General features: G+C 34.3%; 1 protein-coding gene across 1 annotated transcript in view; it reads right to left on the reverse strand.

The window, feature by feature from the left end:
- LOC130247967 (connector enhancer of kinase suppressor of ras 3-like) overlaps window positions 1–20481 on the reverse strand; it is a 115141-nt gene that overhangs the window by 59064 nt on the left and 35596 nt on the right. The window contains exons 3-9 of the mRNA XM_056481483.1: window positions 17622–17824; window positions 13606–13693; window positions 9516–9557; window positions 6641–6760; window positions 6488–6547; window positions 3939–4007; window positions 890–1036 (exon numbers count right to left, since the gene is read on the reverse strand). Coding sequence (XP_056337458.1) covers window positions 890–1036; window positions 3939–4007; window positions 6488–6547; window positions 6641–6760; window positions 9516–9557; window positions 13606–13693; window positions 17622–17824 — 729 coding nt within the window. The remainder of the gene's footprint in view (window positions 1–889; window positions 1037–3938; window positions 4008–6487; window positions 6548–6640; window positions 6761–9515; window positions 9558–13605; window positions 13694–17621; window positions 17825–20481) is intronic.

The raw sequence follows: 20481 nt of genomic DNA on the forward strand, positions 1-20481 counted from the left end.
CCCAATGCAGGAGTGCATTAAAGGAATGCAGACCCCCCATACATCTTGTTTTGATATACTTTTGGGGGGATGAAGCATTAATTAGGCCCCATTAATTAAACCCCCCTGCAATTTGCACCCTGCCCAGAAGCACAATCGATATTTGTACATGACTATATATAACAATCTATACATAGCAAACAGGACTTTTGCAGGATTCACCAAGTCAAAATTAAGACTTTCTAAGACCATTATGGATGCAATTTAAGACTTATACCAGACTAAACCCTTTTTACTTAGTTTTTTTTTACCTAGTTGTGTACATAAACTTTCTTTGAATAAAACTATAATAAACTAAATGTTCAACAGTTTGACCAGGTCAGTGTCTTTACCACATGTGGTCTATAAACACATGGAGAATTTACAAATGGTACTGTGAGGAGTATAATTCAACCATATGGTAAATAGTGTTATAAATAGAGTTTGTTAAACGTTTATTGAGATGGATTGTTGGTGACTGTATGGAAAATTTAGACCTGTTTAAAATGATTTAAGTCAATTTTTCAATGTTTTAAGGCCTACAATTTAAAGTGTGTACTTCATACATGACTAAAGCATATAATTATATGAGGGAGGGGAAACCTTTTAAAAAAAGTCTTTTTTTTCCCAGCAATTTCAATGTGAAATTTAAAAAAAAATTTTGCTCAAAATTATTTGTTCAAAATAATGCAGAAAGACACACTTTTCAACAAACAAAGGGTAAAATTTTGTTGTTGTTTTTTTTTATATAACATATTTTAGAGCAGTAATACAGTGAAACTGTGATATTTTTATCCAAGGTTATCATACCATCAAAAACTTATACCAGCCCATGTCAACTCTAAATCTAAAGAGACATAAAGAACAGTACCTGGATGACTGGGGGTCTCCAGCGCATGTTCTTCAGCGGTGCAGGAGTGAAGCTGCAGGTTCCTGATGGTCTTTTTTTCACCATCAGGGTCACATTTTGAGGGTCTTCCCTGAGCTTCTCCACCAGATTCTTCAACTGCCAGCCCACCTGAGATGACAGCAGCACATCGGTTTTTATTTCACACAAAAACTGCCAAAAATATACCCAGATCATATTTCACCCCAAAAGTAATATCAGAAATAAGAATCAAGACAAGATGAATATTAAGCCCATTTCTAGTGCCATTTAAAAAAGTAAAAGTGAAATAAAAATTAAGAGCTACATATCTCATTAATATAATATCATATTATAACCCTGAAATTTTAAGGTTCACTGTAAAAAAGATCAATATAGTTTCTGTATTTTGTGATTGACAAGTATATTTATGGCTATAGACTGTATTATGAGACCTTTATCTCTGCCTTGTCAACTTCTAATGTTACTATATAATACATATTGCATATAAAAAAAATTGAAAAAAGTGTCAAGTGACTTTAGTGACATTTCAGTAGTTTAAACCTATATATATATATATATATATATATATATATATATATATATATATATATATATATATATATATATATATATATATATATATATATATATATATATATATATTGCAGAAGAAATAATATATAAAGGGAATTGAGTCTATAAAATAACAGAAAAAAAACACCTGGCAGTTTATTACCAGATTTTTGTACCTTAATTCACAACACCAACCCAGTACATTATATAATTTCAAACTATTAAAGATGTCATCAACATCAAAAGTTGTTGGAGGAAATATTAAAGTCCCATAATGCAGTTGAAAAGCACAAATAATTTAAATAAATATAGAAAAAAACTGATAATTTATGGATGTTATTTACAGCGCACGTTGTTTCTATTCGGTGACAACTTATGTACATTATGTTTGTTTGTGTGTGTGTGTGTGTGTGTGTGTGTGTGCATCAATTTTGATAGGATGAATGCCAAAGCTCAATCTCTCATTAGACAGTTTCTTATCATTCAACAAACAATATTTCTGTATTGCAATGTATTTATTTTTCTATTTCCAAATGTTAAAAAACTGTGTGTCATTATTGTAGTTACTTTGATTTAGTATCTACAATGTTTTTTTATTTCTCTGAATTGTACTATTATTCATCTTCTCATTCATTCATTCACCCACACAATCTTGCACAAACTCACATACACTACAGCAAATTTAGCTTATTCAATTTACCAATAGTGCATGTCTTTGAACTGTGAGGGAAACCGGAGCACCCGGAGGAAATTTACCATAATTACATACACTTTTATTTAATTAATAAATTGTATAACTTTTTTGACTCTATTTGACTGTATTTGACAGGTAAATTAATTTGTACTTACTTTCTCATCAACCAAACATGTTTCTATTTTTACTTTTGAGACAGAAATGCCCTTAAGAAAAAAAAAAAAAAAAACTTTTTTAAAACAATAATCTTATGTGTAAGCCGGTTTTAATGAATTCGGACACTTAAATGCACATTATTTAGTTAAATGAGAATGTATTAAAGTTTAAATATATATTAAAGGTAATTAGCTAAACGATGCACTGTGACCCACTTAAGTAGTATTAAACTTCATCTTCGTAATCATTATTATATTATATAATTTCATAATTACTCCATGATATATAGTTCAACTGCACTGCTGAGGGTTCTGTCGATCTTTTATGGAAAACTCAAATAAACTTTAAAAGGCCCCATGGACGTTTTTTAGATGTTAGTATAAGTATTGTTAGTTTTTAAAGATATCTACAAGCTAGTGTGCTCCAAAACAGTGACAAAATTTGCGTTTAGAAGGAATAAAACTGATACAAACATTGTAAAGCTTGTAGTTTGTCAATTCCGCCTAAATCAGAGGTGTCCAAACTGCCAAACTGTGTCCTGCATATTTTATCTCCAACTTCAACACACCTGCTTGAAAGTTTCAAGTATACCTAGAAAGAGCTTGATTGGCAGGTATATTTAATTGGGGCTGGAACTTAAATATGTAGGACACTGGCCCTCCTGGACCGAGTTTGGGCACCCCTGGCCTAAATGGGTCAACGGTTTTATTCACATCCCCTACCGTTTCTCTTCATGTCATAACCAATCAAATGCTCTTTAGTACCTGACATGCACTGCCCCCTTTAAGACGCTTCTCATTTGATATGCTTGAGCTCAAACAATCTTCCTGACAGAGCATTGATAAACAAAACACTATTGGCTGTTTTTTAAAAAGGGGAGGAGCTAATCTATGTGAAAGCACTTCATGAGACCTTTAATGTCACTTTTTTATTGAAAGGTTTGTCTTTATTGTACTAAAATGTATATTTAAATGTAAATATACTGAAATATACTGAAATTTTAAATTAGAATCAAATATTTGACATGTGCTTGCCAAAACACTTAATACAATTCTATAATTCAAAACTAGGGTTTAATTACAAAGTAGAAACATAAAAGTATAAAATTAAAATTATACTTATTAAAAATATACTTAAGCATATTAAGAAACACTAAAAAGTACACAAAACATACTTTGTTTTATTAAAATATTTGTTCAAAATTAAACATTTATTATTTGAAGTATTATAAGCACAATCAATTCAGTTCAGCACAATAAAACAACATGTTCATAAAGGCACCGTGTTCTCCACAATGGTGAGCTAATGAAAATAAACCTAGTCATAAATAGAGGAAAGTTGACCCTGTCGATGAGCAAACGCTGTCTGAATGGCTTTAATGGCGTACAAACACCAACCCACTGCTTTCACTGTAAATATGAGCTGAATAAAAAAAAAAAACAGCGCTGATCCACAACAATGATAAAGGTGTTCATAACACAGTGCTTTTATAAAGGGCCTTTCAGCACTCAAATATCTCATGGATCAAGTTTGCTAGGTTCCACACAAAAGCACCTCCATTTAGTCTTTCAGAGCATATTAATATCCCACAATCCTCCTCGCTATCATGTGATGGATGGACGGACTCACCACTGTTTGCCTGTTGACTTGGATCACCTCATCGCCTGCGTGGATCCTTTGCGTTCTGTCTGCTGGAGACTGGAGAATGAAAGACAGACACATTAATGAGTCGCTTGAATAAGGGAGAAGTGTAAGATGGGGCAATTGTAGCCCACTCAATTCCTCCAGTCAGAATCAAGCTAGAGAGATGACATGTAATCTGCGCTAAGATGTGTCTGCCTGTGCAAAAGGCAATACTGGGTCATTAGTAGCACGTGGAAATACATGCTTCGGCCTACATTACTGTGAAACATAAAAACCCATTGCTCTGGGTACATTTTATTGCACAGTTCTGATGACAAGTCCACTAGAGGGCGCTATCTGCTTATTCATTTTTTTAACGAATTTGAAATACATTAATTTGGGTATGTTTTGTTGTACGCTTCTGATACATATCCTTCTTGTACATGTCAACGAGAAGGCAGAGCCTGTCGTAGTTTAAACCACTGACCGAAGCCATTCTCTAAACCCAACCAATAGTGTTTTAGAATCAAACATATTAGAAAAGTGCACTGCGACCACATTCCACAAAAGAGTTAAAAGCAATGTAAAATAAAGGTAAAACTGTGGTCACAGTGCACTTTTCTAATATGTTTCACGTTGAAAAAACTGGCCTATTTCCACTCAGTAGTACTGTACGGTACGGTACAGTTCCGTATGCTTTTATGGTTGTTTCCACTGTCAAAAGGTATCAAAAAGCGAACCGTACCGCACGCGTGTGTCCTATTGTTTACGAGGCGTCTAAAAGCATGAGTGGTTTCTCTAGAGAGCTCTGCGATTCCTTGCTGTTCATCTATATTTGAAATAAGGAACTTCTTGAGCTTAAAATAATAACGTTTATAATAATGTGAATGATTATTGAAGCGCTTCTGACATCTGATTCTTTCAGAAACGGACAAATGCGAGACGAAAGCGCAAAGGAGAAACCTGAAAAAACAAAGAGCAAACGATTCTTTCTGCAACCTAAAAGATGAACAAACTGCCATGTGTAACTATTATTATCACCTTTTGGACTATTATGAACTCGGAATGATGGAATTAGTTTCTAAAAATATGTTAGAAGACAATATGTTAGAAGACAATATGTTACAAGACGTTACATGTGCTGATGAAGATTAAAGATACAGATGAGAGAGGTTTGCACTGACTGTATATTTTGTGTTGTTTTTGAAGCCAAATAAGGCCTACATGTATATTGTGTGGGGTTTTCTGTAATTGGTAACATTTCAGAGACTGTAAGGGTTTGTATGTGTTGATATGTTACATTAATTTATTTATTTTATATAATTGCAGACATTACAGTAGGCTATTTCACACTATCATTGATCTGTTGTTTTCAAATTATGTTCATAGAAAGGTTAGTCATGGACATTTATATACAAGTATTTATGTGCTTCTCATATGATATGTAAATGACCTGTACAGCATTACTTACGAGCGAGAATGACATTGACTGCAACTTTCTGTCTTACACAGAAGTCTGTCTTTACACGTTTAGAAACGTAAAACAAAACATACCAAAAATAATGTATTTCAAATTTGCAAAAAAAGAAAAAAACAGTTTGCACCCGCTAGTGGACTTGTCATCTGAAATGTGCAAAAAGAGAAATGTAGGCTGACACATGTATTTCCAATGAGATTGGGTTGGAAAAAGGAGCAGGATCACTTCACGTCAGCAGAATATTTATTAATTCATTAATTTCTTTTCGGCTTGGTCCCTTTATTAATCTGGAGTCGCCACAGTGGAATGAACCACCAAATTATCCAGCATATGTTTTACGCAGCAGGTGCCCTTCCAGCTGCAACTCATTACTGGGAAACACACTCGCATTCACACACATACACCACGGACAATTTAGCTTACCCAATTCACCTATAGCACATGTCTTTGGACTTGTCATCTGAAACGTGCAATAAAATGTACCAAGAGCAACGGGTTTTTACATTTCACAGAAATGTAGGCATAAGCACGTATTCCCAATGAGCTTGGGTTGGAAAAAGGAGCAGGATAATTTTAAATCAGCAGAATATATATACTTTTAAATATAAATATTGTGATTTTTAGAAAACGCATATTCACAGAGCCGTCCTCTCTATGCGTAAAATATGCACACTGTAAAAGTGTGTATGTGTGTGTTAGGAATGAGATATATAATCAACATGATTTTATGTGCATTTTGTTCATTAATTTTGAACATTGAGTTGTGCCCCTGGGGGGGAGGAAGTTAGGACGATTTTTAAGGCCCATGCACATTTGGGGGTGCCAGAGAATACTGTTAGGGGGCCCAACACACCCTAAACCGCCAATATTTTTTGTATCAAAAGATGACTAGCAAATTTCAAGTAGTCTGTGAGTTGCAAAAATGTTACAGTTGTCCTAGCCTTGTGAACTGTTTCTTGTGTTTTATGGATCTTGGCAATCCATTGGTCACAGACTTAAGTGATGCTCCATTTTGATACTTTAACAGCAGACAAAAGCCCCAGTGATCTGTCTGTTATTCTCAAGTCACTTGACTCACATTTTCCGTGGTTCCGGTGATGACGTGCAGCCCGTCGTATGTGGATTTGATATACATTCCCTTTGAAAAAAAAAAGCAAACAATATGCGGTTGTTATGGCGACGAGTAAACAAGAGCAGCAGGTGAAGAAGTGTAAAGGCTGTTGACACTCACCAGTCCCTCGTCGGGTTTGATATTGCTGATGGGCACCTCCTCCAAACAGGTCACGTGGGTCTTCAAGGGGTCAGAGGTCATTCTCATGGTGGAATCGCAGATGCCTGTCAAAACCTGTGACTGAAATGAACAGAAAACTTAGTGTTAGTTAATGGCATAGTGGTAATAATGACTTCATAAGTGACATCTAAGGCTTGCCTATGGCAAATTTTCTGCTAAAAGTGTAAAAATCACAATTATAGATAAAAATGCATTTGCTGACGCAGATATTCCTTGTATGTATAGGGCAGAGCAAGGACGAAAGTACAGTTTTTTATAAAAACCTATATTTAAAAGTTAATGTTTTAGACAAAAGTATTATTTTATGCTGTGGTTACTAACTCATAAGTCTGGTCTATCCTTATCAAGTGGTATTTTGAACAAATATAGAACAACTTCAAAATAATTTCACTTTAAACATTGCACATTGTTACTTTTGACCATGTCAGTAGAGACAAAAGTAACACGAGAATCTTTGCTAGATTTACTGGCTTAATCTTGTTTATTTGAATTATATCTGACTATGATCTGATCTATGAACATATTTTGTCCCTTATTTTTGCAAAAAATATTAAACTGCATGTTCATTTTATATTTCAGTTCCATCAAATGTTTCAACAGCAATTCAACAATCCAACATTTTCTAAAATTTTAGAATATTTTTTTATTATTATTGGCAAGATGCATTAATCTTATAAAACATCTGAATCAAAACACTGAAAACTCTAATGTATGGCTCTTAGCAGTGGGACATAAATAGCAGTGTTACTTTCGTTCCCACAAGAACTCTTGCCATTTAAACCAGAAAAACTCAGAGATTGCAAACTACAAGTAACCTGTAGACTGATCATTACTGCAGTCCATGAAAAGAGAAACGCAATATGCAATGAGGGAAAAAGAACCGCTATGAATTTACTTTCTGCACTTAAAAACTGAGATTCGGATCTAACCGTGGGACACGGTCTCGAAATCAGGTGATATTTGGCAGCTCCATCAAGGGTTGCATGCTGAATGTGCTGTTATAGCCTGGAAAACAAATGTTGTTGTCAAAAATAGCTTTGTTACTTTCGTCCTACGTTACTTTCGTCCCGACTTCTGTAAGCCGTTTCATTTAACTAATACAAAATTGCTTTACATTTTTTTTCTCTTGAATCTTGCATTTAGCTTCAATTTTCATGAAACAAAGTCTTTTTTTTAGTGTGATTACTAGCTACTAGTTAAATAAACATTAGCTTTTTTTCTGTGTTATTTATAATTTAGGGTTATTATACAGACCCGCTAGTTTTTCGCGATTCCACGATCGTTGAATCTAACGCAAAATCCTGCAACATGAGGGAGGGGTTCTTTTGCAGCCTGTGCAGTAAACAGATGTAGAAAAAGCGCGAGTGATTTTCATGTGAAGGCAATGCAAAGATGCAATTAGACATCCTGTGGCGCAAATTGGCTCATTGGCCTTGGCTCATTGGCCATGGGGAAGAAAGGTGATTTAAGTGACTTTGAATGTGGTTGTGCCATTGTTGTTGGAGCCAGATGAGTATTTCAATAACTGCTGATCTACAGGGATTTTCACAACCATCTCTACAGTTTCCGAAAAAGAGAAAATATCCAGTGAGCGGCAGTTCTGTGGGCGCAAATGACTTGTTGATGCCAGAGGTCAACAGTAACTCAAATAATCACCCGTTACAACCGAGGTCTCCAGAAGAGCATCTCTGAACACACAACATGTCCAACCTTGTGGCAGATGGGCTACAACAGCAGAAGACTACACCGGTGCCACTCCTGTCAGCTAAGAACAGGAAACTGATGCTACAATTTGCACAGGCTCACCAAAAGTGGACAATAGAAGATTGGAAAAACGTTGCCTGGTCTGATGAGTCTCGATTTCTGATGTGACATTCACATAGTAGGGTCAGAATTTGGCGTCAACACCATGAAAGCATGGATTCATCCTGCCATGTATCAACACTTCAGGTTGGTGGTGGTGGTGTAATGTTGTTGAGGATATTTTCTTGGCACACTTTGGGTACATTAGTACACATTGAGCATCGTGTCAACACCACAGCCTACCTCCGTAATGTTGCTGACCGTGTCAACCCCTTTATGAGCTCAGTGTACCCATCTTCTGATGGCTACTTCCAGCAGGGTAACACACCATGTCATAAAAGCGTGAATCATGTCACCCTGGTTTATTGAACATGACATTGAGTTCCCTGTACTCAAATGGCCTCCACAATCACCAGAACTCAATCCAATAGAGCACCTTTGGGATTTAGTGGAATGGGAGATTCGCATCATGGATGTGTAGCCGACAAATCTGCAGTAACTGCATGATGCTATCATGTCAATATGGAGCAAAATCTCTGAGAAATATTTCCAGTACCTTGTTGAATCTATGCCATGAATGATTAGGGCAGTTCTGAAGGCAAAAGGGGGTTAAACCCGGTACTAGTAAGCTGTACCTAATAAAGTGGCCGGTGAGTGTATTCATGACTATATAATGCAACAAACTCCTCTGATTGGCTGATTGATCATAACCTCAAAAGATTTGTTTATGATTGGCTAAAAAAATAAAAGCAACTCATGCTTGTATCTACAAACTGTCATAAGGATTGTTTTGCATCCAGAAGATTCTTTTAGTGAAGACTGTGAGATACTGTTATCTACTGCAGGATGTTTCTGAGGTAAAAACATCTTGTCTGAACAATAGAGTTGCATCTCCAGACTCCCGATGAACCCAAAAGCATCACAGATAACAGCTGAATCTCTGACCTGAGAGAGCTTTTGTGTGAATATGCCAATGTGTGCAAAATGGCTGACGGCAAAACGTTCTACTCACCACTTCTAATATCTTCTCCTCCATTTCAAAAACAGTGCAGTCCTGCAATTAAAAAGGGAGGATTCGCATGAGATGCCACATTATGTCGAGTTCCCACAGGAAAATATGCAATAGTAAACATGAAATCAAAATACCAAAGAAGGTATTTATGAAATGTAATATGAGGATTGGAGATGTGGAATGTGCTGATGGAGGAGGGCCTATCGACTGTGTTTAATTCAGATTTAAAGACAACTTCTGACAGGGTAATTGCTGTCGAGTTTGAGGCTTGTGGAGACATCCATCACAGTTACGAGGAGCTCAGACTCACTCAAACCATATGTTTCTCTGTGCTGCACCACACATCTGTGTGTAAAGAGTTTATCGGGATATACCTGAAAACAGCACTGTTCAAAAGTTAAAGTTGACCCAAAAATTAAATGACCACAAGAGAAGATATTTTGAAAAATGCTGGACCCATTGACTTTCATAGTAATGTTATGCATTAACTAAATGTATAGTACTAAGCATTTTTTTAATATCTTATTTTGTGCTCAACAGAAGAAAGAAACAAGATTTAACCCTTTATAGTCAACCCCACTTTTTGAACACAGACGTCAAAATGACATGTTTAACTTGAATGCAATTTTTCAACACTTTGGTGCACAGATTTAAGCTTGTTCTCAGATGTCGGATTGTAGGGTAAATAAGTTGAATGTATTATATTGCATACAATATGCATTTTACAAAAAAGATTTTAACCTAAAGCTGACAGAAAAAAAGCTAATATATCAGACCAAATTATATTCCAAATATGAAGTTGATATCTCAAAAAATAAACTTTCAGTAATATTTTGTTTTGCCGCAGTACCACACTTTACCACCAAATGACATCCAGTTTCTATTGGTGACCATACAATGGCGCCCCCTATGTTTTGAGGAATATGAACTATATTGTTTTCAAACTTTTGACAATGTTTGTAAAGTAGACATACAATTCTAAAGTATTATAGGAAGTTTTGATCTATTTGATTTGAATTTAGCCACTAAAAATATTCTACATGTGGATTGCTGTAGCAAAGTAATGGTCTATGACTCTGATGAGTATCCTTGTTCCTTATTAATGAATAACTGTTGCTCAGTAATATCTATCAAATATCTGTTACCAGATATGAAAACTAGAAATGTTACGCATTTAAATGATATATAGTTTGTCATGATTTCTTAATGTTTAGATTAATCTATTACTCTTCCTACATAACAAAAATACAGTGGTAAAATATGCATTTAGAATTCTTAGAACATTCCAACGATATAGTTTATCATGATTAGATTAGGATTTAATTGCAAAAAAGTGATGTAAGCATCCCAGTGGCGAGATGGTGACAGTTAAAACCACATGAGGGAGAGTAAATAGTGAGATAATTTCAACTTTTGAGGTGAACTACAGTATACGTTACCTAAAAGACTATTTTATAATTGATTTAAGCTATAAAATTGAGATTATTTAGTTTACATTTATAACTAGTTAATTAACTTTTTTTTGGTGTAGTAAAAAATGACTTATTCGGTTAAACATTGTTTTTACTTCATTTTTAGTTTGCAAAAGAGTTCTGCTAAGACGCAGCTGGATGTTGTGTAATATAGTTATTGTTATTTTAGTATAGTATTAGTATTTCCATTTGAATATTTAAAGTAGTTTGGTTGGTAATATTTGTGAGAATTTATTAGCACGTCAAAACTGGTGTATTTATCTTATTAGCGTTAATTAATTTTGTTTTAATTGTTCTAGGGCTTCAAATTAAATGAGAAATCATTTTTCAATTTAGAAAAATCAGCTGAAATTAAAAAAGGAATTTTGATTATGCAAATATTTTAAATATTTTAGTTACAATAATTTTGTTTCAATTTTTTTATTGTTTTATTTCACTTAATATTAAAACGTAATACTAATATATGCATTTAATGTAATAATTTTTTCAATATTTAGAAACAATTTCAAGGATCAAAAATCTAAATATTTAAATCAAAATGAAAAGAATTACTGTGACTAAATATTTTTTATTTAATGATAATTGAATTTTCTAAACTAAAATAAAATGTTTTAAAAAAATCACATTTCAAACAGCATTATATTTTATGTCTATATACATTTTATTTTCTTTATAATATAATTTAAAAAATCTAAAATATTATAAAATAAAATTAAAATATTTAGTTATTAAAATCAAAAATATTAGAATAATATGAATATTTTATCTTGAATATATATTATTATATATTATATAATATTATATAATATATTATACTATATATTATTTGAATATTATCAAATACAAATCCTAAAATGTTTTTTTTATATTTAAAAATATTTTATTATTAATGATTGTGCTTCTGGTGACCTGAGTTTGATTTCCAACATAATTTCTTTCAATGATTCTGATCTGTTGTCAGTTTAAACTTAAAACAAAGTAACCTGCTATTAATAGTGAATGCTTGCAGATAAATCGTCACCTTAGAATTATAAGGTTCTATCTGCATTCTAAATAATTTTGAGATATTGAGCTTCAAAGTTTTTGCATTCCATATAGCAAACAATATGTGTGTAACAGTTCTTTCATACATTACCATGACAGAGACCCTAAGTGTTCTCTAAATGTAAATTAACAAAGTTCTCTTACATTTGCAAATTGGAGTAAAAAAAACCACGGTAAATGCAGATAGAATCTTCTCATTCTGAAAAGTCATTTTCCGCTTAAAATTATAATGTTCTATCAGGCAGATCATTCATTGAAGCATTACTTTTCAAGAAATACAATCAAGAAATATAAAATATGGTGTTGGAACAATATGTTGATGCTTGAGAAAATTCAACTGAATTCTCAATTTTTGCTTTTTATAACATTTATTTCATGTTTTAGGATGAATATATTTTATTGTTCAAAGAAGCATACAAGGCTGTGCTAAAGATTTAATTTTCAGTGCAGATGTTAATTTTATCTAATTAATATATTAATATTTATAAAATTGTATATTGTATTATATTTATCAAATTATATGCCCCATGAATTAAATTAAGTATTTGCCCTTCAAGGCTTAATATTAAATTTAAAGACTTTAAAAGAAACAGATGACGACCAAATGAGTTTAATAAACACTGAAAAGTGTTTCACTGACTATGTAGACAAATAAATATATTTTACATTTAATATATATATTTTTAATATTCATTTCTTTTTCAACAATGTAAAATTTAACATATTTTCTCAATGTTGGCGACGCGGTGGCGCAGTGGGTAGTACGATCGCCTCACAGCAAGAAGGTCACTGGTTCGAGCCTCGGCTGTGTAAGTTGGCATTTCTGTGTAGAGTTTGCATGTTCTCCCCGTGTTGGTGAGGGTTTCCTCCGGGTGCTCCGTTTCCCCCACAAGTCCAAAGACATGCGGTACAGGTGAATTAGGTAAGCTAAAATTGGACATAGTGTATGTGTGTGATTGAGTGTGTATGGGTGTTTCCCAGTGATGGGAGCTGGAAAGGCATCCGCTGCGTAAAACATATGCTGGATAAGTTGGTGGTTCATTCCGCTGTAGCGACCCCAGATTAATAAAGGGACTAAGCCAAAAAGAAAATGAATGAATAAATGAATCTCAATGTCAAGATATGCTTCAAAATCAACACATTTACACACTTTTCAATTTTGTGTGGTGCAGCATTATTTAGCCGACTCTGATTTTGTGTGATTTTGTCTTTCTGGTCTTTCCTGCTGTCAATGGGGCAGTCCGGCGAATCGACAAAGAAAGCTGATCATGATTGGTCCTCGTGCGTGCATTAAAAAAGCTGATTGGCTCACAGAAAGAACCTTATAGAGCTAAGCTACAGTTTGACTTTGTAGATAAAACCTTTTTTGTTTTTTAAATAAAAAGTCTTAAAATGTAAACAACTTATAAAAAACATCACATAATGTAAATAAGTTGTCAGTTATTAAGAATATGTAAATAACTCAATTTTGACAAAAATGTCAGATAAAACCTTCTAAGATAATTAGATCGATAATTCTAAGGTGACGAATTGTCTATATTAAATGTTCAGTGCTGACGAACACAGAAACAAACCTTCTGGACAGTCGTGGTGAGCTCTAAACACAGTTGAATGATCTTGTTCTTGGTCGTGGTGAAATCACTGACTCCTGTGAGAGGAGATCTGAGAAAAACAGAAAGAACAAACTGTAACTCGTCCAAACGCTCGTGAGCTGTTCAGATGTTTGCCATTTCTGCTATGAGCGCCTTCAAGCCCAAACATGCACCGCACGCATGTATATGTGTCTGTTTGCAAAGATTTAAGGTGTTTTGACTGAACACAAAAACCAAAACAATGGTTGGTAAGACAGCTGGCAGGAAAAATGTGACACAGACATTTGTCTAAAATAAAATAAAATAAAATAAAATAAAATAAAATAAAATAAAATAAAATAAAATAAAATAAAATAAAATAAAATAAAATAAAATAAAATAAAATAAAATAAAATAAAATAAAATAAATAAAATAAAATAAAATAAAATAAAATAAAATGGTGGAGCATGACATTTATCTAAAAAAATAAAATAAAATAAAATAAGTTTACATCTAATAAGAAAATACAAAAACATTTTATTTCACAGTTCACAATGTACTTACTGTATCATAGTCATTACATAAACTAGGTAATAACATGGTACTGTACCACAAACCTGGACCCAAGCTTAACCCCTGTACTGATTACCTTATACAACCCAGTATTTTCTTAGGTAAGTACACATACTGCAAAATATTACAGAATTGTAGTTTTGCACTTTTGTTCTGCTAAAATTATGTTAAATATGTTCTAAATTGGTTCCTGAAGATCTTAGTTTTGGGTTCAACGATAATGTTTAGTTTTCATAATAAATGTTTAACTGTAAATGTTAAAAACAGTGTTTAACGAACATATTTATTTAACAATAAAACAGAAATTTGTTTTTTTAAGTAAACAAAGATTAACAAAGACATGAAAATACTATTTCAGTTTCTCTGTTTCACAATGTTAATATCTGTTTAATTGTAATTTCTTGTAAAATTTATTACAACTGGTGGTATTTTTATTTCTTTTTTTCCAGTTTAGTAGCAGTTGTTAAAGGTTCAAGAGTGCTCTTTTGAGATTTTACAAATTTGTGTGTGTTGAGCATCAGTTAAGACAACATTAGCACCTGTCAGCCTTTGTTTGGGGCGAGATCAAAATCGGTTTTGTAGCGCACATCCGCTAGTGGAGTGATGACGCTCCGGTCTCTCATTATTATTCATAGCCGAGTTTTCTTATCCTATGAGAAGGCCCTGCTTCTTAATTATTTATGAGAGCATGTGCTTTCCAAAGGCAAGGCAGACCTGCCAAGCTGTGAGACCCAATGACTGGGTGAGACCGCGTCCGCTCACGGCACAGGTCATATGTTGTTTCCATGATCCACGAGCTTTGTTGCATGTTTTTCCCTGCGATGCTGTCAAGGCCGATACAGCAAAGCTGTTGGTTTTCAGCAAGCATTTTTGTTGGGAGGGCCGTGCGAGAATTTGAGAATGGCGGATTTTGTATTTTATCAGTTGAGTTCGTTACAATGCAGATACATCGTGCTGCTGTTCGCCTATAGTTAAAATCCTCCGGATTACCGGCAGGGCTTTGGTTGAAATAGACAGAGTAAGAGACCTGCTGGACTGCTATCCACTGTGTCTGCATTCAGACCTGAGGATTGAGGAGGAGAGAAGTCCTTCTCATTTATAGTGTTTATGTAAGCATGATTATTTTTATGATGATATAACAAATTGCCGTTATGTGTATTTGAAATTACAAATAACCTATTGTATATGTAGCAGGACATTAAATGAATTACTGTTTATTTCTTTGCATTTTAACATTGTAAACTTTAAAATCATGGGTCTCCTCAGTTTTGTGACACATTTTGTAAGCCAACTGACAGTTGTTCACTCCCCTATTTTTCTCTTGCTCTGCCGGCCACACCCACTGCTCCCTCTGCTCGCTGAGCTCCACGCCCATCATGAAGCTTTTTTTTTTTTAATTCTGAGGTAGACTTGAAAGACTGAAAGAGAGGGGTCTCATGGCCCTTTAAATAATAATGTGTACACTATTTATGTAACGATAGCCAGGGAGACCTGGACACTGAAAATGTTGTGTTTTTTTCTAACATTAGATTTTCCTAATGTTTATACATACTCTACCTAGCATTAGTCAAATATTGTTTGAATGTTCCATGCTAGGTTAGATAGCATTACATCGATAGGAAGCATTCGAGCACTGTAAATTGTCAGGTGTGCTATTAGCTAAATACAATAGCTAAAGTCAATATATAAAGTTTCTTAAAATGTTTTTCTATGTCAACATTTACTCATTCTTTAAATAGCATTAGCAGTTGGAAAGTTCGAAACATTAGCATAGCATTGCTAAAAACATTCTATGATCGTTGAATTGTCAGCTTTGCTATTAGCTAAATAGCTCAAACAACTTTTCTCTTAGCACTGTAAAAGCTATTAACACAGTTAACATGTTTTATTAACAGCTACATTTACTAATTCTTCACATAACGTTAGCAGTTGTAAAGTTCGAAACATTAGCATAGCATTGCTAAAAATATTCTATGACTGTTTAATTTTCAGCTTTGCGATTAGCTAAATAGCTCAAACAAGTTTTCTCTTAGCACCGTGAAAGCAATTAACATTGTTAACGTGTTTTTTTATATCAACATTTACTCATTCTTAGCATAAGATTAGCAGTTGTAAAGTTCAGAACATTAGCATAGCATTACTAAAATCGTTCTCTGAATATTGAATTGTTAGCTTTGTTATTAGCTAAATAGTTCAAACAAGTTTTCTCTTAGCGATGCGAAAGCTATTAACACAGTTAACTTTTTTATGTCCACATTTACTTATTCATTCAACAATGTTAGCAGTTGAAAAGTCTGAAACATTAGCATAGCATTGCTAAAAACATTCTCTAAATTTTGAATTGTCAGCTTTGCTATTAGCTAAATAGCTGAAATTAGTTTTATGTAATATGCTTTTTTATGTTAATTACTCATTTTTCACATAACATTAGCATACCACTGCTAAAAATCTCTCTGAGCGTAGATGGTTTTCCATCATCAATCAATAACATGGTTTCCGCTACATTCATTCGTCCGTGGCGGGGCACCACACCAAAATTCATCCCGCCACGGCTACATTACAGCTTCTAATTCAAAATATTCAGTTGTTTTTTTTATTAAATAGCGGGTTATAACCAAAAACGTATTAAAAGGTAAGTAAATTATAACAGCGCAAACTTCAGTAACTGTAGTGCTGTGCGTTCTTTGATTAACCCTTTAAGGTGACGTGCTGACAGACTGACTGACTGACTGGCAGACAGGTGCGTGATGCGTGAGGCCAGCAAACACGGTGTAGCTTTCAGTTATGATGAACACAGTTTCCATAATTACATTTTATTTATAGATAAACGTCTGTGGTTCTGCATACAATGACTTTATCTTGCTGGAGTTTATAGCCGTTTCACTTTACTTCAGGACGCATTAATGCCGTAGGTCTGTTAGAGACATAAATATTCCTAGCAAATCTAATAAATGTTGGAGACATACTCGTTACATAAATGCGCTAAATCACACTTCAACAGCGTTTATTTGAGGACGCGCAAGAAAATCTGCACTTGAGCAGCGTATATTTGAGGGCGTGCAAGAAGTTTTGTGCACGAGCAAAGGAAATCGGCACTCAAGCACAGAGACTGACAAGCTCGTAGGCTATTACATGAATGTCATCTCGACTTAATACTGCGCTCACGACATTTGTCAATGAAATAATGCCACATGTAGTTGGTAGATCTGTGTAAAATGCCCAACAGAGTCTGCCGCCACAGCTGGAAAAAATCCTAGAGTAAACACTGAATAATAATAAACTCTAGAAGACACATCTCTACTCTAAAGACACAATAATATACAGTTTTCTGCTAATGCTATTTTAAGAACATTATTTCCAAATGTGAGCGCAGACTTAGCCAAAGTGCTCTGAACATTCCTTGTGATGGAAAGAGAGAATGTGTTGGAGTGTAAATCTCTCCTACCTGTCCAGCCAAGCCAGCATGCCCTTGGCAGCCCCGATCAGCTCCACCACAGCAGTGAGGAACACGTTTGGTGGTTTGTTTGGACTTCCTCCATCGTACGAAGGGTTTTTCCTGCGCTCAGATGCACAGTTCTGCAAGTTATTGGATGCTGCTCGCATCTGACCAACCAGAGTCTTCAAGTTATCAGTCTCCACACCACAGTTCTGCAAAACAAACAAAAACAAGGCTCTAAACAAGGCCGCCAACACAGTGCTGGTGGGCGCTACTGAAGTGTTTTTAGCATGTACACTCTACACTTAGCATGTTTTGCTGCTTGTTCAGACTACTAATTAAAATGAGCTAAAACATCAAAATCTTTGAGATTTTCTTAGACAACCTAATTGTTTTATGTTCAAACCACTTCAGTTTATTAAGTTAACTTAATTGATTTGTGTTGGGACAACACGAATGAACTTCAACTAATGTTAAGGGTTTTCTAGATCTATATAAGCAATAATAATGTTGATGCTGATAGTATCACTAATAGCAAGTGTTAGAAAAGTAGTTTTCATCTGTATGATATGAAATGTTAAGTATCTGGTATTTGCTATGAACTGGCTACATTATGGCAAGCTATTTTAACATTAAATCTAGAATTCCACTGAACACTAATATACTTATTTCATTAGTAATATACTAAATATCAGGTGCAACTAAGAAAGCTGGGTCACACTTTATATTGATGGTCTGTTTGTTGAATTTAAGTTACATTGTGTAATGTGAGGTAGACGCTGACAACAGGGAGTGCCAAATGCAGGGTGTATTAGAAAGATGGTCAGGCAAGCAACAGTCAACACAGGAGCAAACAGATGTATATGGGCAATTCAGAGTCATAGTCAGCTAAACAGGCAGATGGTCAAAAGGCAGGCAGCAGACAACGTAATACAAACAAAACAAAGCAAGGTTCAAACACAGGAGGAAAACGCAAGGCAATAAAAATGCGTTGTAATGTTCACAGTTCAGTATAACAAGACTCAGCACTGAGGTGTGTGTGTGTGTGTGTGTGTATGCTGTATTTAAAGTCAATCTAATCAGTCTTTGAGCAGCTCACAGCCATGTGAGTGTAATCAATCATTATCTGGAACAGGTGTATGTGTGGTTGGTGCATGACTGGATCTTGTAGTCCATAAATAGGTGGATTAGTAGTCTTTGTAGTGATCATGACACATTGCATCTACATGCCAACTAATTCTCATTAGATTATAAGTAGACTGTTAGGTTGGGTTTGGGGTTGGGGTTAGGGTTAGTGTAAATTGACATGTACTTGCAAAGTTTCTTATAGTCAGTTAAATGTCTGTTTAGCAGCAGTACCAACAGATATTAAGCAGACAGTCTACTAATACTCAAATGGACAATCAAAATAAAGTGTTACCGAAAGCTGTATGGGCTGTTCATGTATCGTGTCTTTTGCACGATCACATTCATTGTTTTAAAGGAGACCTGTTATGCTCCTTTTTACAGGATTTAAATAAGTCTATGATGTCCCTATAGTGTGTATGTGTAAGTTTCAGATACCTCACAAATAATGTTTTCTAACTCTTTGAAATTGCCCCTTTAGGCTTTGATCATAATTGTGCCATTTTGGTGACTGTCGCTTTAAATTCAAATGAGATTGTGATCTTTTCAAAAGAGGGCGGTGCTATAAATGCCTCTGTGTCACCAAAGTGGCAGATTTAAAAACAAGGCTACTGTCCTATGCTAATGAGGGAGAGATCGTCACTAATTCCTCTGATGACGCGTACAATGGGAGAAAATTAAGTGTTTCTGCAGACTGTTTTTATCAAGCGTGATTATAAACAATAGAATTAATAAATTTTTACAAATAGAAGCTGGTTATATTCACAGACTGTTGCCACACAAATGTGCGTAAACCCCTTATAAAAGTGATTTTTGCGTAATAGGTCACCTTTAAATATCGCAGCAAGTTCACGAAAGTAGATAGAGGAAGTGGATGTGTTTTCCACATATTTAGATTAGGGGTGTGAGAATTGTTTTTTTTTTTTTTTTTTATCAATGCATTGTGATTCTTTCTCTAACGATTCTAAATCGATTCTGAAAAGTTAAGAATCTAATTCAGATTAGATGGTTCCAATGCGGTCCTGTGTCCACACAGGCTCTAAACAGAAGAATAATAAGCGTTGATAGATGGACATGAGTATGCTTCCAATTTTTTTCATTTGGACAAATGGACAAATACAGGCAAAGCGCAATGTGCTGCTTCTGATGCATTGTGCGGCCATCTTCAGAACCCATAACCGAAAGCGAAACCCCAGGTCATCATAGACACGTCACATATACTGTCATTCAGAGATTCCAATCACAAAATACAATGATAGAAACTATCATTCTGGTTAAAATGTAATGTTGTAAAGATTTATATCTACAACAAAATATATATATATATATATATATATATATATATATATATATATATATATATATATATATATATATATATATATATATATATATATATATATAATAAATCAATTTAGACACCTAAATAAATACATTTAAGTTAAGAATTATTTTGGAATCGGATCATGACTCCCAGAATCGGATCGAATGAAGACCCTAAAGATTCCCAGCCCTAGTTTAGATGCGACATGTGAACGCTCCATAAACGTTAGAGAACATACAGCAGATCCTGCTCTTGAATCTTAGCATGTGGAAGCATGTGTAGCATAATTACGAAAGTTTGACATAAAAACGAAACCTTCAACAACAACAACAACAAAAACAACAACAACAAACTAACAGACCCCCTTCATGTTTACAAATGCAAGTGCAACCGCTAATTTGCGGTTGATGGTATTTTGCA

The sequence above is a fragment of the Danio aesculapii genome, chromosome 20 (genome assembly GCF_903798145.1).
Source record: "Danio aesculapii chromosome 20, fDanAes4.1, whole genome shotgun sequence".
NCBI classification, from domain to species: domain Eukaryota; kingdom Metazoa; phylum Chordata; class Actinopteri; order Cypriniformes; family Danionidae; genus Danio; species Danio aesculapii.